The 20,773-nt window shown below is 24.2% G+C and overlaps 9 protein-coding genes across 9 annotated transcripts; 5 read left to right on the forward strand and 4 right to left on the reverse strand.

The window, feature by feature from the left end:
• Positions 1-1,066: 1,066 nt before the first annotated feature.
• DICPUDRAFT_95543 (uncharacterized protein) lies at positions 1,067-3,681 on the forward strand (the record flags this gene model as incomplete). The annotated part of the gene is made up of 4 exons (XM_003292136.1): positions 1,067-1,081; positions 2,084-2,587; positions 2,663-2,905; positions 2,974-3,681. 4 exons carry the CDS (start codon positions 1,067-1,069, stop codon positions 3,679-3,681), a joined length of 1,470 nt encoding a protein of 489 aa, XP_003292184.1.
• Positions 3,682-4,058: 377 nt separating this feature from the next.
• On the forward strand, positions 4,059-5,933 carry DICPUDRAFT_82812 (uncharacterized protein; the record flags this gene model as incomplete). The annotated part of the gene is made up of 2 exons (XM_003292137.1): positions 4,059-4,068; positions 4,147-5,933. 2 exons carry the CDS (start codon positions 4,059-4,061, stop codon positions 5,931-5,933), a joined length of 1,797 nt encoding a protein of 598 aa, XP_003292185.1.
• A 1,447-nt stretch (positions 5,934-7,380) lies between these two features.
• On the forward strand, positions 7,381-7,654 carry DICPUDRAFT_156883 (uncharacterized protein; the record flags this gene model as incomplete). Its single annotated transcript, XM_003292138.1, has 2 exons — positions 7,381-7,393; positions 7,464-7,654. The coding sequence occupies 2 exons, from the start codon at positions 7,381-7,383 to the stop codon at positions 7,652-7,654; spliced, it is 204 nt and encodes a 67-aa protein (XP_003292186.1).
• Positions 7,655-7,772: 118 nt separating this feature from the next.
• DICPUDRAFT_82813 (uncharacterized protein) lies at positions 7,773-8,531 on the reverse strand (the record flags this gene model as incomplete). The annotated part of the gene is made up of 1 exon (XM_003292143.1): positions 7,773-8,531. The coding sequence occupies one exon, from the start codon at positions 8,529-8,531 to the stop codon at positions 7,773-7,775; it is 759 nt and encodes a 252-aa protein (XP_003292191.1).
• A 368-nt stretch (positions 8,532-8,899) lies between these two features.
• On the forward strand, positions 8,900-9,952 carry DICPUDRAFT_99253 (uncharacterized protein; the record flags this gene model as incomplete). Its single annotated transcript, XM_003292139.1, has 2 exons — positions 8,900-9,019; positions 9,110-9,952. 2 exons carry the CDS (start codon positions 8,900-8,902, stop codon positions 9,854-9,856), a joined length of 867 nt encoding a protein of 288 aa, XP_003292187.1. The 3' UTR covers positions 9,857-9,952.
• Positions 9,953-10,156: 204 nt separating this feature from the next.
• On the reverse strand, positions 10,157-14,517 carry DICPUDRAFT_89712 (uncharacterized protein; the record flags this gene model as incomplete). The annotated part of the gene is made up of 6 exons (XM_003292144.1): positions 10,157-12,469; positions 12,575-13,001; positions 13,070-13,621; positions 13,707-14,024; positions 14,106-14,214; positions 14,283-14,517. 6 exons carry the CDS (start codon positions 14,515-14,517, stop codon positions 10,157-10,159), a joined length of 3,954 nt encoding a protein of 1,317 aa, XP_003292192.1.
• Positions 14,518-15,281: 764 nt separating this feature from the next.
• DICPUDRAFT_57785 (uncharacterized protein) lies at positions 15,282-17,433 on the forward strand. Its single transcript, XM_003292140.1, has 5 exons — positions 15,282-15,436; positions 15,835-16,432; positions 16,513-16,724; positions 16,800-17,034; positions 17,106-17,433. Exons 2-5 carry the CDS (start codon positions 15,839-15,841, stop codon positions 17,247-17,249), a joined length of 1,185 nt encoding a protein of 394 aa, XP_003292188.1. The 5' UTR covers positions 15,282-15,436; positions 15,835-15,838; the 3' UTR covers positions 17,250-17,433.
• Positions 17,434-17,624: 191 nt separating this feature from the next.
• DICPUDRAFT_156889 (uncharacterized protein) lies at positions 17,625-19,031 on the reverse strand (the record flags this gene model as incomplete). Its single annotated transcript, XM_003292145.1, has 3 exons — positions 17,625-18,069; positions 18,135-18,614; positions 18,688-19,031. The coding sequence occupies 3 exons, from the start codon at positions 19,029-19,031 to the stop codon at positions 17,625-17,627; spliced, it is 1,269 nt and encodes a 422-aa protein (XP_003292193.1).
• Positions 19,032-20,011: 980 nt separating this feature from the next.
• On the reverse strand, positions 20,012-20,491 carry DICPUDRAFT_156891 (uncharacterized protein; the record flags this gene model as incomplete). Its single annotated transcript, XM_003292146.1, has 1 exon — positions 20,012-20,491. The coding sequence occupies one exon, from the start codon at positions 20,489-20,491 to the stop codon at positions 20,012-20,014; it is 480 nt and encodes a 159-aa protein (XP_003292194.1).
• Positions 20,492-20,773: the final 282 nt, after the last annotated feature.

Genomic DNA, 20,773 nt, shown 5'->3' on the forward strand with positions numbered 1-20,773 from the left:
ATTCCCAAAAACAAAATCAAAAAAAAAAAAATTTGGCCCAAAAATTTTTAAAAAATTTCGCTTTAAAAAAAAAAAAAATTAGAAATTTTGGGGGCACCCTTTTTTTAAAAAAAAAAAAAATTAATTTTAGAAAGGGAAATTTGGGAATATAAAAAAAGGTTTTCCCCCCCTTTTTTGAAAGTATTTGATTTTTTAAATTTTTCAATCATAAAATAAAACAAACTAAAATTATTGTGTATTAAATAAAACAATACAAAATAAATAAATAACTTTATTAATAAATAAATAAATGGTAAAAAAGGGAAAAAAAAAAAAAAAAAAAAAAAAAAAAGAAAAAGAAAAAAAAAAAGAAAAAAAGATTTATTTAAAAAAATAGAAAGAGAAAAAAAAAATAGAAAAAAAAAAAAAAAAGCTTGAGTGTTGTTATTTTTTTATTGTGGGTAAGATAAATAATATTTATGTTATATTATTTAGTGTGAAAGAGGGTTAGCAGTAGAGGTGTGGTGTGTGTTAGTAGTTAAAGTAAATAATTAGTTTTTTGTGTGCATGGAGAGTACCATTAATTTTATTTTATTTTTTTTTTATTGATTAAATTATTATGTGATATGGTGGGTGAGTTCCTTTTATTTTAAAAGTAAATAAAGATGCAAACATAGTGAGGCATTTTTTTTTTGTTAAATATAAAAAAAAAAAATCCAAAAAAAGGGTGTGAAAATAAATTAAGATGAGATAAATATCAAATCCGATTTGTTTGTTTATATATTATAATTATTAACTGCTAACAAAACAAAAAAAAAATGTGGTTGGTCTTCACCTCTATCACGAAAACAAGATACCCACACATAAAAAATTGAATAAATAAAACAAAGGTAAATTGATTGTATTTATAATAAAAAATGATTATTATTATTTTTCACACAAAAATTTAAAGTGGTATATATAAACAAATAAATAAAGTGTGGTTTCTTTTTTTTTTAATAGGGATTTTATCAATAATATATGTGGGTGTGATTGGGTGTGAGTGTGCTTTAATCTTTCAGTTTATTGTATTTCTTGTTTAGTGAGAATGAATACAACTGAAGTTTCTGACAAATAAAAAAATAAACAAAAAATTAAAAAAAAAAAAAAAAAATTTATTTGTAGTAATACATAATTATTTTAAAAATAATGATCTATTTTTAAATTGGTTTTAAGAGAAAGGGTGTATTATTGTTTTTTATTGTCCAAGAAACTATATTTTTTTTTTTGGGGGGGGGGGGGTTTTGATTTTTTGTTGATGTGAAGTGAAGAATGTTTTTATTTGTTTGCTTTTTTCATTGGAAAAAAAACTATTGGTATTTGGTGAAACAAAATAAATAAAAAAAAAATAAAAACAATTTATAAAAAAAAAGAAATTTTATCTTTATTCAATTTGTGTGTGAAGTGGTGTTATTGGTATTTTTTTTATGTAAAAGAAAAACAAGGATAATTTGTTGATTGTTTTTTTGGTTGGTTTGTTTTTTTTAAGTTTGTTTTTGTGTTATTTCTTTTTTCTTTACCTTTAATAAAATAATGATTTCACTATAATGTTTAATGTTTAAAATTATAATTAAATAAAAATATAATTATAGAAAATAATTAGTTTATATGCAAACAAAGTCTAAAAAAAAATTTTAAGGTTTAAAAAAAAAAAAAAAAAAATTTAAAAAAAAAAAAAAAATTAAAAAAAAAGATTATAACGGTTTTTTTGACATGTGGTGAAATAAATCCAATAATAAATTTTTTAAGTTAGTTTTTTATCCATTTCTATTTTATTTCAATTAATATATATATTTTTTGGTTGTTTATTTTCTAAATGTGAAAATAGTTGGTAATAAAAAAACACAAAATAAAAAAATAAGATAATTAGATATTTTTTTAAGAAATAAATCAAAAATAATATTTTCTTATAAAAATTAAAATTATTATTATTTTTTTTTTTTTAAATTTTTTTAATTTTCCAAAATTGAAATTTTTTTAAAAATTTTTTTAATACTGCAAACTAAGAAAAAATACATCACCTTTACTGTCAAAATTATAATATATATACAACCAAACGATGGAGTTTAAAGCAGGTATGGAAAAAGTTGATATTGAGCTAATCAATTCAATGTTAAAAGAGTTTTCAGTTGGTACACATTTTCAGCAAAAATTAGATAGGGATTTTAAAAAGATACAGGAGTATATTGGGTCGATATTAAGCAAATTAGACGAATTACCAGATACTGAAGAGTATCAAAAAACTGTGGATGAATATATAGAAAAGCTAAAAACATTAACAGACCAAAGCAGGATGTTTATTCATATAGATATGGATGCTTTCTATGCAAATGTAGAGGAAATGGATAACCCAGAATTAAATGGTCATCCAGTTGCAGTTGGTTCAATTGATATGTTGGTTACATCTAATTACGAGGCTAGAAAATATGGTGTTCGTTCAGGTTTACCAGGGTTGTTGGCTATGAAATTATGTCCACAATTAGTCATTTTACCATCGCGTATGGATAGATACAGAGAGGTCAGTTCAGTTATCAGAAACATTTTTTCAAAATATGATCCAAATTATGTTGTACGTACAAACAATAATTACTATAATTAATAATAGTGCTGATGGGCAAGAGTATTAATAGGTTATTTTTATTAGTCGCCATCATTAGATGAAGGTTGTATTGATATTACAGATTATTTAAAAAACAATGAAGGATTAACACCAGTCGATGTAGCAAACTCATTACAATCCGATATTTATAACGAAACAACATTAACTTCAAGTATGGGTATTTCATGTTCTCCATTGCTTTCAAAAATATGCAGCGAAATTAATAAACCAAATGGCTTCTTTTTTTTAGAAAATAAACACACTCAAGAATTTATAAAAACAATTCAGGTAATTATAACTACTATTTAACAAATTGGTTTAATATAAATACTAATTATTGCCGTTATTTAAAAAAGATTAAAAAATTACCAGGTATAGGCAAAGTAAGACAGGAGTTATTGAAAACATTAGGTTTGGTAACAGTTGGTGATGTGATCGAGCACCGTTATGAGTTATATTTTATATTCCCAGAACAGCACAGGGATTTACTTTTTAAGCATGCCCTCGCAGTGCCAATATTCCCAAACAAATCATCATTCAGAGCAAATAAAAAGAAAACAATGATCAGTAAAGAAAAGAATTGTAAAGAGTTATACGATGAAAATGATTTACAAGAACTAATGGTGTCATTACATTCGCAGTGTATAGAAATGCTATCAATCGAAAATAAATTAGCATGCTCAATAATTGTAAAAGTACAAGATTTTTCATTCAAAGTCACCAATTATACATACTCAATAATTTCAACCAAAAAATTGGATAACCAGAGCCAGAATAGCAGCGATCCAAACGAATCATTTGGCAATGACGAATACTCCACCGAGGAGAAAGAGTCTATGATTAAAGAGGAGGGCGATTACTTTTTAGAAAACAATTCTCTTCCTACTACAGCATCACCAAATAAAAAGAAAAGGCAAATTATTTACCCAAAAACCTTTGTTGAACACACAGAGAAAATTTGGGACATTTTCAATCAAACTGTATCACCAATAAAATTCGAATCAATCAGGTGTTTGGGTTTAAAGCTTTGTAACTTAATAGAAAAACCAGAAGAATGTAAATAAACGATATCATACAGATATTTTAAAACACAGAACTGAATATTTTTATTCACAAAAATGCTTAAAAATTTTTTTTTTTTCATGCATATAATTTGTTTTTTTTTCATATATTAAAATCGGTGCTTTGTTATTGTTATTATTTATTTTTAGATTTAATAAATACACGAAAAAAATAATAATCAAAAATAATATTTTATTTAATTTTATTTTATTTTTTTTTTATTTTTTTTTTTTATTTTTATTTTTTTTTAAAATTTTTTTTTTTTTTCGTTTTTAAAAAAAAACGAAATATTATCATTTTTTATTAAATTTTTATTACCTATCATATCAAATAATATTATTTAAATAATTTATTATTTATATTAAATAGAAAATAAAAAATGGGTAAACGTAAGTAAATCTTTTTAATAGTCTAAAAATAATAGTGATATTTAAAATTATATTAATAAAATTGTTAAAATTTTATAGATAGAGCCAGTAAACGTCAAAGTTTACATCATAAACATAAAGTTGAAAAAAAAGTAGCAGAACACAGACGTAAGGTTAGAAAATTTGCCAAGGAACATCCAGAATTAAATAAAGCAAAGAAGGATCCAGGTATTCCAAATTTATGGCCATTCAAAGAAGATTTATTAACAAAGATTGAAAATCACAAACAACAATTAAGTGAAGAAAAGAAGAAAAAGAAAGAACAAAGAAGACTTGAACAAATGGCATCAGCAAGAAAAGATGTTGCATCAATGGTTCAAGATGCTAAAAGACGTGAAAGTGAATTTGAAAGAAAACAAGAAGAATTAGAAGAAAGAATGTCAAAAGGTACTTTTGAAAAAGAAAGATCAGATAATTCATTAAGATCATTCTACAGAGAAGTTAAAAAGGTTATTGAAGCAGCAGATGTTATTATTCAAGTTTTAGATGCCCGTGATCCAATGGGTTGTCGTTGTCTCGATATCGAAAAAATGATTCTCGAAAGATACACAAACAAAAAAATTGTTTTAGTTTTAAACAAGATCGATTTAGTTCCACGTGAAAACGTTCAAATGTGGCTTAAGTATCTTCGTAATTTCTACCCAACTCTTGCCTTCAAATGTTCCACCCAAAACCAACGTCGTAATCTCGGTCAAAGTTCAATCAATGCCGAAACAGCCACCCAAGACGCTCTTAATAGCACTGAAAGTTTAGGTGCCGAACAACTTTTACAATTATTAAAAAATTACAGTCGTTCTTTAAATATCAAGACTTCAGTTTCAGTTGGTATCATTGGTTACCCAAATGTCGGTAAAAGTTCATTAATTAATTCATTAAAGAGAACCCGTTCAGTTGGTGTTGGTGCTACTCCAGGTTTCACAAAGATTGCTCAAGAAGTTCATTTAGATAAAAACGTTAAATTACTCGACTCACCAGGTATTGTTCCAGTTAAAGGTAATGTCGACGAAAATATTATTCTCCGTAATGTTGTCAAACTCGAAAAAGTTGCTGATCCAATTGCACCAGTAGAAGCTATCCTTCAACGTTGTTCACAAAAACAAATTCTCGAAATCTACGAAATTGCTGAATTCTCTTCAACTGTCGAGTTTTTATCACAAGTCGCAAATAAACGTAAGAAAGTAGGAAAAGGTGGTATTGCTGATTTACATGCTACTGCTCTCAGTGTCATTCGTGATTGGACTGGTGGTAAAATTCCATTCTATACCCAACCACCTAAAATTCAAGTTAAATCAACTATTGTTAATCAATTCTCTGATGAACTTAACATTGATCAAACCGATCTTTTATCAACTATTTCAAATGCTGGTACCTCATTCGCTTCACTTAAATCATCAGAACCAGTTGTTGGCGATTTAGACGAATCATTATTTGATGAAGAAGATGAAGATGATGAAGAAGAAATGGAAGAAGATGATGATGAAGAAGAAATGGAAGATGAAGAAGAAGAAGAAGAAGACGAGGAAGAAATGGACGAAGACGAAGATGATGATATGGATTTACTTCGTTATCAACAACAAAAACAAATTGTTCAATCCAAAGTTACTAAACAAGTTTCAAATAATAAAGCTAAAGTTCAAAATCTTAAAGATGAAAACGACCAATATAATCCACAACAAAATAAAAGCCTCAAAAAGCAAAACAAAAAACTTAAAAAGAAATTCGGTATCGTTTCACTTAACAACACTAAACAAGATTATAGCGACGATGATGAACAAGTCGACGATAATGAAGATGATGAAGATATTGATGAAGGTGAAGTTTTTTAAATTATAATAACTTATAATAATAATAATAATATAAGAATAAAAAAAAAAAATTAAAAAAAAAATTAAAAATCAAAAAAAGAAATTTATATAATTATATAAAATTATATAGTTATATAGTTTTTTTATACACAAAAAAAATAATAAAAAAAAAAAATTTTAAAAAAAAAATGATATTTATTATTTTATTATATAGTTTCCTGTGATTTCTCTTTTTACAAATAATAATTAATAAACTTTTATTTAGCAGGTGTGGATATTTTAATGATATACTTCAAATTTTTTTATTTTTAACATACACATTTACACAGAGGTATTTTAATATGATTCCATTACCAAAACAGTAATTAGAAACTAGTATTGTTTTTTTATTTATTATTATTATTTTTATTAAAATTTATTATTAAACATTTTAATCCAAATTTAATTCATTTCAGCTTGTTTTAAAAAAAAATGATAGGATTTAGTGGTGAAAAAAAATAAAAATAAAAATTAAATGAGGGGTGGGAGTTGTAAAAGATTTAAACCAGATTATATTAGATATGTTTTTTTTTTTTATGGGATATAAATAATATCAAAATCAAACAAAAAATAATTATTGTGATAGATCCATAATGTATTACATAATTTTTTCTAAATAGGAGTAAATATGATTAAATATCTTATTAATACTTTTTTTAATGTATATATATGTATCTAATTATTGTATACTTATTATTCTCATTATTGTGTTATATTTATATGATTTTTGTAGGTTATAATAGTAATTATTTTAAAATTATAGTAATAAAATTATTATATATAATTTCAAAACAATATGTAATGCTATTATTAGTCCATATATATAATAATCTATTGGTTTGATGTTGAGTTAAAAATTGTAGATGATAACATTAAAAAATAAATTATTGGGTTTTTGAAAAACATAGTAGTACTATGTTAAACAATAATTTTTAATTTAACCCAAAATTTAAAAATAGCAGTATATGTCAATACCCACCACAAATATACTAAATATGGGTTATTTTTTATTATTTTTATTATTGTTATTCTTTTTTTTAATTTTTATTTTATTTTTTTATTTTATTGTTTTTTACTTCTTTTCACACTAATATAACAAATGATTATTATCCAATTACACTGTATTAAATATTATTTTTTTATTATTATAATATTAATGATTTTCAATTCCATTAAAGTATAATTAATATATATATATATATATATATTTTATTTTTTTTCAATTGCTTTTAATTAATTATTAATATTTAAATAAAAATATATAATATTATTTTATTTAAAAAGAAAAAAAAACTATATTTTTAGATTTATTTAAAAAAAATTATTATAAACAAAAAATTTGGTAGTAAAAATAATATTATTTTTTATTATTATTAATTTCAATCTAGTTTTAATAAAATTTCATTTAATTTTATTTTACATTTATAAAATGACAATCATTGGTATGTTTGTTTTTACTTTTTATCATTATTATATTATTTCTTATTCTAATTTTATATATTTTTAATATAGGTTCAATAACAAATCTAAAAATTTATAGTGGGCCAACTATCAAACAAAATATACAAAAAACTCAAATCAATATAGATAATCAAAACATTAATTGTTTGGCTGGTTTGCTTGGTCCTAAAAATGGGGACCTAATTCGTTATAGATGGTGGATTAGATTTTGGGACACATATCCAAATAGCTCCAAAGAATAACATTAAAAATAATATAATCCGAAAAAGCGCTTTAAATTAAAATACAATATCGATTAAATAAAAAGTTTTAAAGTTTTAAAGTTTTAAAGTAAAAAATAGTTTAAAAAATTTATTTATTTTATTTAAAAAATAAATAATAAACATTAAATATAATACCTATTATAAACAAAACATTCATTAAAATGTTTAGGTAGGATGTATTATTAATGTTGTCTTTAATCTTTATGGTTTTTCCATTTAAAAGTTTAACTGATTTTTTGGCTTCTAAAAAATTTGACATATATTTGATGTATGCATTTGACCTCTCTGGACAATACTCTATGGCCTCTAAAAGAATTTCAGTTTTATCGAATGTTTCAATAAATGGTTCTTGTTTTTTATTGTTTGGAACAACTTCTAATTTTAACTCTTTATTTGTAATAATGTTATTTGAATTTATGATTGATTTGTATTTTTCGTTATTGTTATTGGTCAATAAAGCATCAGCTAATGCAATGTAATATCTATTGGTTTGTTTTTTAAATTTTTTATTATTGTCATTATTATTGTTTTTGTTATTTTCTTGTTTAATTAAATAAATAGAGTATAGATAACAGTCAATTTCTTTTATTTTTTTAAAGTTGTTGAGGGTGGTTTCGTTGGTTTCAGAGTATTTCAAGTATTGACCAATCTCGAAATAATATTCAGAGTTGTTGGGATCTAGGTCTAAGCAATGCTTGAAAAGTTCGATTTTGTCATATTCTCTTTCGTCGTGTAGTTTGGTATTTTCAAATAACCCAATATTGAGTGCTAATGAAAAATAATTTTTTGGTTCTTTTGGGTTTGCTTGAATTTTATCTTTAAGCTTATTTTGTAAATTTGTCGTAATATCGCACATTGTTTTATTATTTTATTTATTTAGTTTATTTGTATATTGGCTTTATTTAGATAATTATAATAAACAGATTTATATTTTACTAATTTACCACAAGCATATGCGAAAAATAAAAAAAAGAGAAAAAATTAAAAAAAATATATTTTTTTTTTTATAATTTTATATTTTTTTTTTAATTAATTTTATTTTAAAAAATTTTTTAAATTATTTTTTGATTTTTTTTTTTTTAATTTGTGTATTTTTTTTTTTTTTTTTTTTTTTTTTTGTTAATTTATTTGTTTATTTTTATTTATTTATTTATTTATTTATTTATTTTATTTGTTTATTATTATTGTTATTAATTTAACTAATAATAATAAATAAGAGAAATAATGTCCAAAATCTACATTGGAAGACTAAGTAATGATGCCAGAAGAGAGGATATTTTAAACAGATTTTCAAAATTTGGTAAAATTGATAAATTAGAACTAAGAAAAGGTTTTTGTTTTGTTGTAAGTATTAAAAATAAATATTTAAAAAGATAAAATTATAGTTTACATATACAATAAAATATTAATTTTATAATAATTTTTAATATTTAGGAATATTTAGATAAAAATGCTGCTGATGATGCAATTAATAGCGAGAATAAGCAATTCTTTCTCGGAAGAGATATTGTTGTAGAGCTAAGTAATAGTTCAAGAGGTATTAAAAAAGATATTGGATCAGGAAAATGTTTTTTTTGTGATGAAGAAGGACATTGGGCTCGTAGTTGCCCAAATAAAAAAGGTTCAAATAGATATAGTCCATATGGTCATCGTGAAAGAGATAGATCTAGAGACCTTTCTAGAGATAGGGATAGATCAAGAGACAGAAGCAGAGATAGAGATAGAGACAGAGACAGAAGAAGAGATAGAAGGGACAGGGATCGTTCAAGGGATAGATATAGAGATAGATCAAGAGACAGAAGGGACAGAGATCGTTCAAGAGATAGATCAAGAGATAGGGATAGAAATAGATCAAGAGATAGAAACAGAGATCGTTCAAGAGATAGATCAAAAGACCGTTCTAGAGATAGATCTCACTCAAGAGGAAGCGAAAGAAGAGTAAGAAGAGAAAGAGAAAGAGATAGATCAAACTCTAGAGGTGAACGAAAGAGAGAAAGAGAAAGAAGTGCAAGTGGTGGTAGTAGAAATAGAAGCGAAAGTAGAAATAGGAGTGAAAGTAGAAGCAGAAGTCGTAGTAGAAGTAGAAGTGGTAGTAGAAATAATCTAGCCTCTCCTCTGAATGGTAGTGATAATGCTAATGGTACAAATGGAAATGGAATGCCAAATGGAAAAGGCAATTAGTCTAAATAATAATAATAATAATAGTTATAATATAGTAATGGTAACAATAGTAATAAATAGTTGAAGAAAACACTTAAAAAGATTTATTTTTACAAGAAAAAAAAAAAAAAAAAAAAAAAAAAAAAAAAAACCAGATTTTGGTTAAACCAATATTTTAAAAAATAAATAAAATTTAAAAGTAAAGAAAAAAAAAGAACATTTAGTTATGAGACTTTATATTGTTTTAAATAAAATGTGGGAAAAAAATAGCTTATTACATATTTTTTTTTATTAAGTTTTTTATTTTTATTTTTTTGGTTATTATTTAATATTTAATATTTTAATATTTTGTTTTGGATAGTTCTTTGGATCGTTATCTTTTAAGAATTTGATAATTATATTTTTAAGATCGCTATTACTACAGGCCATTTCGAATTGGGGTGGTGGAAGTTGGAGAACTACTTCTAATGATTCTGGTTTTGCAAGTTTGGCACAATAAATGAAACCATCCCATAGTGTCTTATCGTTCCATACCTGTTTTGCGACTAAACGACTGAGTATTTCAACAACAAATGTTTTTAAACGTGGATGAATTTGAAGAGTTTTTAAAATAGTTCTCATAAAGAACTTTGGTAACTGGGATTGAGCCATTAATTGATTGATAGATGCTGCAACAATTTCTTGTTTAAAGGTGTCTGTAATTGATAAACAGTAGTCGATAGAGTCAATAACATTCTTTAATAATGATTCATTAGAAATTAGGTGAAGTTGAACTAAAAGTTCTGATGCTGAAATAGGTGAGTCACCAGATGCTAAAACCAAAATGAATTGTTTGGAATCTTCCTTATTTGGTAATGAAATGAATGATGGTAATCTACTGATAATTTCTTCTTTCTTTAAACCTTTAACAACTGGTAAGAGGAATCTTAAATCATTATTTGTTAATAGTAATGATTTTACTGAATCGACCAACTCTTGACTAGGTTTTTCTGAAGCTACCAATGAATTTAATACCTCGATAGTAAGATTCTCTGAACCAACTGGACAAACAGAAATAACTTGTAAAAGCGATGAAGTAATACCACTTTGACCAATGTGTTTAATAACGAATCCCGCTAATCTTTTTACAACATCTTGGGTTATTGAGTTATAGCTTGGATAAAGCTCTAATAAGTCACTTAATAATTGATGATTTTTGATGATTAATGAAAAGAAAAGAGTTACTCTTGTTTCAATAAACTTTTTAATTTCTTTTTGAATTGGTTCTGGATAAATTTTCTCGCCAGTATCGTTTGTTGCTGATGGTGATTCTTTAATAACTTTTTCCTCTTTTTCTTTTTCTTGGTCTAGATCTTGGTTTTGCTCTGGCTCCTGTTGATCCTCTTTCATAACTTCATCATCCTCCTCTTTAATTTTAATAGTATCATCCTTTTCGATTTTAATTTTTAATTCTGTTTCGCTATCACTATCGTCTTGGTTCATTAATTCACTAAATTTAATTGATGGATCCTTTGTTTTTTGAGTTTTCATTTCTTCATCCAATCTATCTTTATATTTATTTAAAAGTAAAATTTGTTCTTTTGCAAAATTGTGAATAGTTTCTTGAAGAGATGGTCTAATGTAAAGTTGGTTTGCAATTAAATTAATTGATGGCGCACGAACAGTATCATCTTTAGATGTTGAAAACTCCAATAAACTATTAAGGCATTGTGTACGTACAGTTGGTCTCCAAAGTATTAAATCTCTTAGAATTGCTAAACCTGCTGGTAACCACTCACTTTCTTTTTCTTGAAGTGTTTTTTGATCAATTGGAGTTTGATCTGGGCTATCGCTAACATTACCATTCTCTGATGCTGTTGTACCATTCTCCTCTGCCTCTGCAGTTGGTGGTTTTGGTTTTGTAATAACATTATGTTCATTTGAAAATACTTTATTTAAATCCCATTTCGAACTTGTATAAATTAAACCTTGGGCTTCAGCAACCACTTTGCAATTTATTGAATGTAATAATTGATCGGTAATATATGGAACATCGAGAATGAATAAACCAATTTCTGGGTCTTTTGGTGGAAAGTGTTTTCGCATATACTTGATTAGCTTTCTTAAGAGATTGGTATATCTTTTCATTGAGTCGGGGCTAAAAGTTGGTAAAATTTGCTTTGCAATAAATAATTCGTTATATAACCACTGTAATGCAAATTCTCTATGATTTTGAAAATCTTCAACAATAAATGGAACAAACTCATCCAATTCTTCAATGTTCTCTTGGTCTGGTCTTAATGAAAGAATACGCCCTAATATTGAAGTCCAAAGATGGTGTTTGCCTGTTGTTATAATGCCTGGTTCGCAAATTTTAATTCTCATTAATGCTGAGTCACCAATATGTTTTGCACGTTCTGGAGTTAATGGAGGGATTTTGAATACTGGTCTTGGTGTGACTGAAGGTATAATTTCAGCTTTACCAATTGAATCGATTGTATTGCTTTCGTTAATTTGATCTGCTGTGTTTTCTTCTTTTTTAACCATTTCTTTTTCTTCGGATTCGGACTCATCGTCATCATCAACGTTTTTAATTTCTTCTTTAAATAATGGTGTTTCGTCATCAACTTCATCGTCAGATTCATTATCATAAACCTCTTTTATTTTTTCATCTTTTTCAGTTTTTTCTTCCATATTCACATCTTTTGGTATGTTTAATGTTGCTGTTGTTGTTGTCGTTAATGGTGGAGGTGAGGATACTGGTTGTAAAGGTAGTGTATTTGGCTGTGTTTGTTGTAAATTAAATTGTGGTGGTATTTTTGGTGGTTGATTTTGCTGTATCTTTTGTTGCTGTTGTTTGTGAAATGTTGATTGTGAAGGTGGTACTGGTGGTGAAAGTATGAATGGTTGATTTGGTGCCCCCTGTTGTGGCTGAGGCTGTAAAGCAGGTGATTTATAACCACCCATATATGGTTGATTTGGAAATGGTTGTCTTTGTTGAAAATTATTAACAAATTGAACAGGTTGAATATTTTTATTTTGATAGGAATTTAAAAACTCTGTAATTTCTTTAAAACCTGGACAACTTTGCGGTATACCTTGTAATAAACCAAATATAGGAACATGGCTCATATTTTCTATAACTAATTCTCTAACAAAATCTGGATTTAAAAATTCGATAGTATCTCTGAAAATATATTATTAGTATTTTTAACAAAATAATTATAAATAATTTTTAAAAAATAATTTACATACATTATCTTTGATAGAGTATCACTATCCATTAATAAGCCAGGCTTTTCAACAAAATTACCATTATTTATATTATTTATATTATTACTACTATTGTTATTATTATTATTACTATTATTATTATCATTACTATTATTACCTGATTGTTGATAATCTATAACATTATTATTAACCCCATATACATGTTCAGTTTTTGATTTCTTTTTATTTGACGAATCGTGTGAACTTTCAAAATGTCTTTTCTTTTTATCAGAATCATTGTCACTAAAAAACCATCTGGCAGCTTCTTCAGCGGCATCCTTTGAATCAATTTTGTTACAGGCTTGAATTAAGTCTTGCATATATGGTGCAAGTAAATCCTTTTTCTTTAAACGTATAATTGATAATAATGAAACCTTTAATGTGTGTCTAACGCTTTCTTGTTGAACTGTTTGAAACCTTGGCACTATATTTGGGCATTGGCAAATTACTGTTATAATTTTAGGTAACATTGAAAATCTCTGTCTTAAAATATTGGTCAATGATGTAACTAATGTCATTATATTCTGGCTGGTCCTAACCAAAAAATTAATAATAAATGAAAATAAAATTAATACCAATTGAAACTATAAAAATTATAACTATAAAACCATATATTTACATATTCTTTAAATCCTTTGCGCTATCTAATAAAATATTTAAATATGTTTCGCATTCTTTGTTTAGGGATGATTTTGAAATGAGGTAATGATTTGATGGTACCTTATCTAATGAAAACTCTTCATCTGATTTATACTTTTTAGACTGTTTATATTCGCTTGGTGAGGAATATGATAATATCAAAACCTCAAGCATTTTAAATGCGCTCGTTCTAATTGACTCGTCCTCTGATGAAATACTTAATTTGACAATATGATCTTTAACAATATTGAATGAATTCCAAACTTGATAAATTTGATCACTTTGTGGTGATTGAACTCTATACAAAATGATTATTAATTTTATTAGCATATTTTATAAAATATGAAACTCTTAATCTAATTTTAAATTTGGTACCTACATATAAAATAAAACTGCTCTTATTAAATTTGTTATACATAATATTGTTCTTTTAACAACTGACTTTATATCACTCGTTAATAATAAGTTTAAATTTGATATACTGAAATCTAAAAAACAACAATTATTGTTAGATTAATAAAATACTTTTTCAAAATAAAATCTAAATGGTATTTACATTTTGGGTATTTTTTACATATTGATTCGATATAAGGTATAATTTGAATTTTCACTGCTTTGGACCTATCGAGAGCGAAATCTACAAAACTTGCATAAAACTCGTCTAATAAAATTGGCTCCTTATGAAAAATTAATTCGTAGGCACTTGCTAAATAATCTTGCTTATCTCTTTCTGAGCTATTAGCCCCATTTAATAAAGAAATTATTAAGTCTTTTGACTCTTCTGATGCCATGGTTTATAAGTATGTTTCTATATATGGGTCATAACAAATAAAAATAAAATAAAAATAAAATAAAAAGATAAATTTAAATATATACAGGTTTTAAACAACTATATTGGGGGAATACAATGTTTAATATCTTTTTTTTTTTTTTATATTATAAAATTAAATTTAAAAATAAAGAAAATGAAATGAAATAATTTTTATTTTATTTTATTTTTTTTTTTTTTTAAAAATTTAAAAAAAATTAAAAAAAAAAAAAAAAAAAAGGTAAAAAATTAAAAAAAAAAAAATATTTTATAAAAGAGGTAAATTTCTGATCGATTTATATTTTTTTTCTTTTTTATCAATTGAAAAAAACAAAAATTTAAATCGAAATTTAAAAAATTAAAAAATTATAGTAAAAGGAAGTTCTAAATATGTATATTTAATTTTTTATTTTTATAATCAAATTTTCAAAAATGGATTGGTGCGTGTGTGAAAACAAATTTTAATTTTTTTTTTAATAATAATAATACCAATAAATATATAGAATTACAAAAAAAAAAAAGCGATAATAAAAATAGATATAAACGATGAATGAAACTCAGGTATTTTTTAAATTATAGCAGTAAAATCATACACACAATTAATTATTTTTTATTTTTTTTTTTTCTTCATAAAAAAATTTAAAAAAATAAAATTTTTTTTTTTTTTTTTTTTTTTTTTTAAAATTTTTTAAATTTTTTTTAAATTTTTTTTTGATTTTTTTATTTTTTTTATTTTTTTTTTTTTTAAAACTTAAAAAAAAATTTTTAAAAAAATTTATATTTTATATAATATATCATAATTTTTTGTATTTTAGAACAACAACCAATTTTTTGTTTTATCTAGATCTAATTCAAACCATCACAACCCATCAATTATAGATATATATAAAACCCCAAAAAAAGTATATATTATAGTTTTTTTTTTTTTTTATCACCATTAATAATTTTTAAATTAATTGAAGAAAAATAATTAAAAAAAAAAAAAAAAAAAAAAAAAAAAAAGAATAGATTCAATCAATCACATAATAAATCAATCACATACAAAATTTATTAATTTAACAAAAGAAATAATAACAACAAGATCTAATTAATATCTTTTTTTTCCACACACAAATTATTCCGCGCTTTTATTTTATTTTTTTTTATTAATCATTGATCAATTGTGTTATAATAACTATATTATATGTTTCTCCATTATCCACATCACACCTCAAAACAAAACACCTCCAAAATTATTTTTTTTCAAATTACAAACAATTATTTCTTTTTCTAATTTTTTTATTATTTTTTATTAAAATAGCATAATGAGTCAAAATAATACAGATATGATCGATTCATCATCTAGCGACCTTAAAGATGAAATTATTAATAATAATAATGACACAGTAAATACAACCAAAGCAACAGAAATTACTGCCGACAAGAGTTTAGAAGTTGAAAAGGGTAAAACAGGCGACAACAATAATAATAATAGTAGTAATAATGATATCACAGAAGACAAAAAAGAAGATTCATCTAAAAATATAGAAAATAAAGAAAATGTTAACAAAAAGGATGAAGAATCAAACAAAGAAGATACAGAATCAAATAACAGCAATAATGAAACACCATCAACTCCATTATCTAACCCACAACAACCAGAACAACCAAAATCACAACAAAAACAATCAAAATCTCAACAATATTCACCAGAATCACCAGCTAAGGACTCTAAAACTCTTTCAGTTCGTGATGTTGGTGTCTCTTTTGAAAAGAACCCACGTTATAGAAGAACCATGGAGGATGAACATGTTATTATTGATTGCTTTGGTGGTGATCCAACCCAAGGTTATTTCGCTATTTATGATGGTCATGGTGGAAGAGGTGCTGTAGAATTCACTGCTAAAACTCTTCATAATGTATGTTAATTTATTTAATCTATAAAAAATTAATTAATTTTTTTAAATAATATAAACTAATTAATTGTTTATTATTGCAGAATTTATTAGAAGAACTCAATAAAGATCAAAATGGTGATGTTTTAGAACACTTCAAAAATAGTTATCTTTTAACTGATAAACAAATGAACGAAAAAGAATCTATTCAATTTTCAGGTACCACCTCAATTACTGCTTTAATTAGAAAATCACCTGTCGATGGTGAAAGATATCTTTACATAGCTAATGCTGGTGATGCTCGTGCTGTTGTTTGGTAAATATTTAATATTTTATTATTTACATATATATATATTACAAAATAATATTAATATATTTATTTTATGTATAGTCATAATAAAGTTGCCGAAAGATTATCATATGACCATAAAGGTTCAGATCAAGAAGAAACTAAGAGAATCGTGGAAGCTGGTGGTTTTGTTGTAAATAACCGTGTAAATGGTATACTTGCTGTTACTCGTTCTCTTGGTGACCATTCAATGAAAGAATACGTTATTGGTGACCCATATAAACGTGCTATTAAATTTGATGAAGGTCACACCCACTTAATTTTAGCTTGTGATGGTGTAAGTTAACATTTGTATTATTTACATAAAAAATAAATGGTTTTATTAATGTCATTTTTTTATTTATATAGCTTTGGGATGTTACATCTGATCAAGATGCTGTCGACTTAATTTTAAATGAAACTGAAGCTCAAAAAATGAGTGATAAATTATTATTACACGCCTTAAAGAGTGGAAGTACTGATAACATTAGTATCATCGTTATCATTTTGTAATAAAGAAATATAATTAAAACACATCCATTCATATCCAACCTCCAACAACCTAATTAACTTTACATTTTAAACAGTTCATTAACAACCACACCTCAACAAACAAACAAACAAACAAACTTTAATAAAACGTTATAACAATAATAATAAAAAATAAAAAAAAACTTTTAAAAAAAAAAAAACTAGGAAAAAAAAAAAAAATAGAAAAAAAACAATAGTTCCTTTTTAAATAAAATGGAAGTAGATTATATATATAAAAAAAATAAGAAAAACCTAAAAAACCAAAAAAAATTTAATAAAATAAAATATAATTTTAAAAAAACCAAACTTATTTTTAAATATTATTATTTTATTTAATATTTTTTACTTTGTTGCAGTTTATAATGGTAATTTTGGGAAAGGATTGGTTGGGGAAACTACTAAAGCTACTTTGTGTGAGATATAACCCTTGAGGTAACCATTATAAATTAAATTTGAAAGAATACATTCGGTTTCATCGATATCAATTGAATCATTTTCCATCCATTTTAATGCTGATAAAAAGTTATTGATTGGAATTCTTTGGCCTGAATGGATTAAATATACTTTTTTAAAGAGATTTCTGTAACAAATGATTTTCAATTTCTCTAAAATTAAATATATACCCTTTGAAATGAAAAAGTTTTGATGGGTTGATAAACAGTCATTAAATTGTTTGATGTTACCAGTCTTTATAGCTTGTACAATATCAATAAATTGATTTAATTTATATTTTTCTAATAATGATTTCTTTGGGAATTTACATTGCTCCAATTGCATAGGCACTAAAAATAGTAATATTAATCTATAAAAAAAAAAAGATATTAGTATTATTTAAAATAGTGGTAGTATTGAGATTATTGTGTTTACCTTTTGTTTTTAAATGATGTTTGAGGACATTTGCTAAATGCAAATAATAAATCTTGTTGTGCTTTTTTATAGGCTCCATTAAAAACAGAAAGACGGCCATTAAAGAAACGATATGTAATTAGTTGTGAAAGTGGGTAAGTGTCTAATGATGGGAAGCCTGGTGATTCAACAGCGTTGATTAAATTTTTACATAGTTTAAGATTATTAATTTTAAAATAAATATGAAAAAGTTGATTTACTACACCCAATGCTGCATTCTTTTTAGATTCGGCCATATTTGCAGTTCTATCTGCATTTGTAGCTTGAAAACATTTACTTAGAAGAGTTCTTGATGCCTCTTCATAATAATCAATTTTGTTACTATTATTTAAATTATTATCATCATTCATTTCAGTTGCTAATTCTGCTAATAAACGAAGATCTAATGATAATTTCCATAAAACATTTGATGACCATAACTCAAAAACTTTGACAAATGAGCTATAAAAATAATAAAATTAATAACTTTGTAATTATTTATTTTTTGTTTGTTTGTTTGTTTGTTTTAACTTACTTTATTGCCTCTGTTAAATGTTTAAATGCTTCGGAATATTGTGATTCGAAAATTGCAGAAATACATCTTAAACGATTTGAAGCAGCTTCATTATAGTGTTGTGGAAGTTTATTTGAAACAAATACATCAATGTCGTGTTGTCTTTTAACTATTGAATCTATTTTTTGTAATCTATTAAGTTTTATTTGTATTTGTTGTTTTTTTGCAGCCGATAAAGTATTATAGGTTTTATAAAGTCTTGATGTAATTATCTCTGTTGTTGAAAATTCTGTGGCAAGGGCAAAACCATTACAATTATTTATACAATCATTAATTTTATTAAGATGTTGTGCTAAATCGTTCATATTTTATTAAATATATATATTATATTAATAAAAAACTTAATTAATAAATAAATAAAAAAGATGAAACAAAAAAATTAAAAAAAAAAAAAATTTTGAAAATCAAAATTTTTTTTAATAAAATTAAAATTTTTTTTTTATTATAAATATTTTTAAATAATTTTTTTTCATTTCCTTGTTAATTTAATACTAAATGAACAGTTGATATTAAAAACACTGACATTATAGTAATAGGAACTATGTCTTGTAATGACCACATTGATAAACCAAACTATTTAATTAATTAAAAAAAATAAATATATTAATATTATAGTTGTTTAGTAAAAAATCAAAATTAAAAAAATAGTTACTTTTTCATTATCATTAGTGCCAAGATACAGTTTGTTTGTTGAAATATCATCATTGTTGGGAATTACTAAGGTGGGTCTTTGGTACTGGCAGGACATCAAGCTTTGTTTAGAATGACACCAGGTATCTTGACAATTAGAAACAATAAGCAACAAAAAGATTACTATAAAAAGAGAAAAGTATTTTATTATTTTCATTTTTTATATATATGTTTTATTTATAAAATTATAGAATTGTAAATAAAGATTTTTTTTTTTTTTTATACTACTCAGGTTTTACTCTTTTGTTTTTATAATGTAGATCTCTTCAAGTTGTAGTGTTTTTTTTTTTTCAAACTATTTTTAAAAATAATTATTTTTAAATTTTTTCCAAAAAAGGAAAAATAAAAAAATTAATTTTTTTATATTTTAATTTAATTAATTTAAATTTAATTTAATTAAAATTTTTTAAAATTTAATATTAAAATATTAAAATATCAAAATATATTTTATATATAAAAATTAAATAAAAGAAAATTATTTTAAAAAAAAAAAATATATCTTTATTTTTTTTTTTTTTTTTTAAAATAATAGATTTATATCTATTTCATTTTTATTTGTTTCATTTTTTTTTTTTTAAATAAAAAATAATTTTATTTAAACAAGTATTAAATGAATTGCAGAGATTAATATAATTGTGAATGTTGATAATGGAATAAGAGAATATAATGAGAAAGAACCAGATCCTTCTGATGATGAGTTTCCTTCTAAACCACCTGGATTGAGAGTTGGTGGAACTGTTGGTTGAGAGGTTGGAGTTGTGGTTGATGGAGTTCTGCTTGGAGTAGAACTTGGAGTAGAGGAAGGAGTTGTGCTTGGGGTGATTGTTGGTTTAGTTGAATTACTTGGTGAGGAAGTTGGTGTGGTTGTATTTTCTGAAGATGAAGCATTTGGACCAGAAGTACTACTTCCTAAATCCAAAGAGGTGGATGTTGAGTCTGTGGCACTACTTCCTGTAGGATCCAAACCTCCTTTTGAGGTTGAGGCTTCAATAGAGCCTTCAGAGGATACTATTGAGCAGCATAGCAATAAACTTAATAAAACAAAAATTGTTAAAATTTTATAAATTTGTTTCATTTCTTTTTTTTTTTTATTTATATAAACTTATTCTTTTATCTTTAATATTTATATATCTTGTGAGTATAATTTGAATGTTTTAATTTGTTTTATAAAATATTTTATACCCTTTTTTTTTTTTTTTGAAAATAAAAGATTCAAAAATTAAATTATTATTTAAATCTTTTTTTTTTAAAAATTTTAAAATAAAAAAAAAAAAAATTTTTTTTTTTTTTTTTTTTTTTTTTTTTTTTTTTTTTTTCTTTTCCCAAAAAAAGTCTATCTTTTATATCCCAATTATTT

Source organism: Dictyostelium purpureum, assembly GCF_000190715.1.
Source record: "Dictyostelium purpureum unplaced genomic scaffold DICPUscaffold_325, whole genome shotgun sequence".
Taxonomy (NCBI): Eukaryota; Evosea; class Eumycetozoa; order Dictyosteliales; family Dictyosteliaceae; genus Dictyostelium; species Dictyostelium purpureum.

Bases quoted from the DNA above. Each gene is read 5' to 3' on its own strand.
- DICPUDRAFT_57785 (XM_003292140.1), top strand. From the start codon at position 15,839: ATGAGTCAAAATAATACAGATATGATCGATTCATCATCTAGCGACCTT. The intron at 16,433-16,512 runs GTATGTTAATTT...TTATTATTGCAG, and splicing joins CTGCTAAAACTCTTCATAAT to AATTTATTAGAAGAACTCAA. The intron at 17,035-17,105 runs GTAAGTTAACAT...TTATTTATATAG, and splicing joins TAATTTTAGCTTGTGATGGT to CTTTGGGATGTTACATCTGA.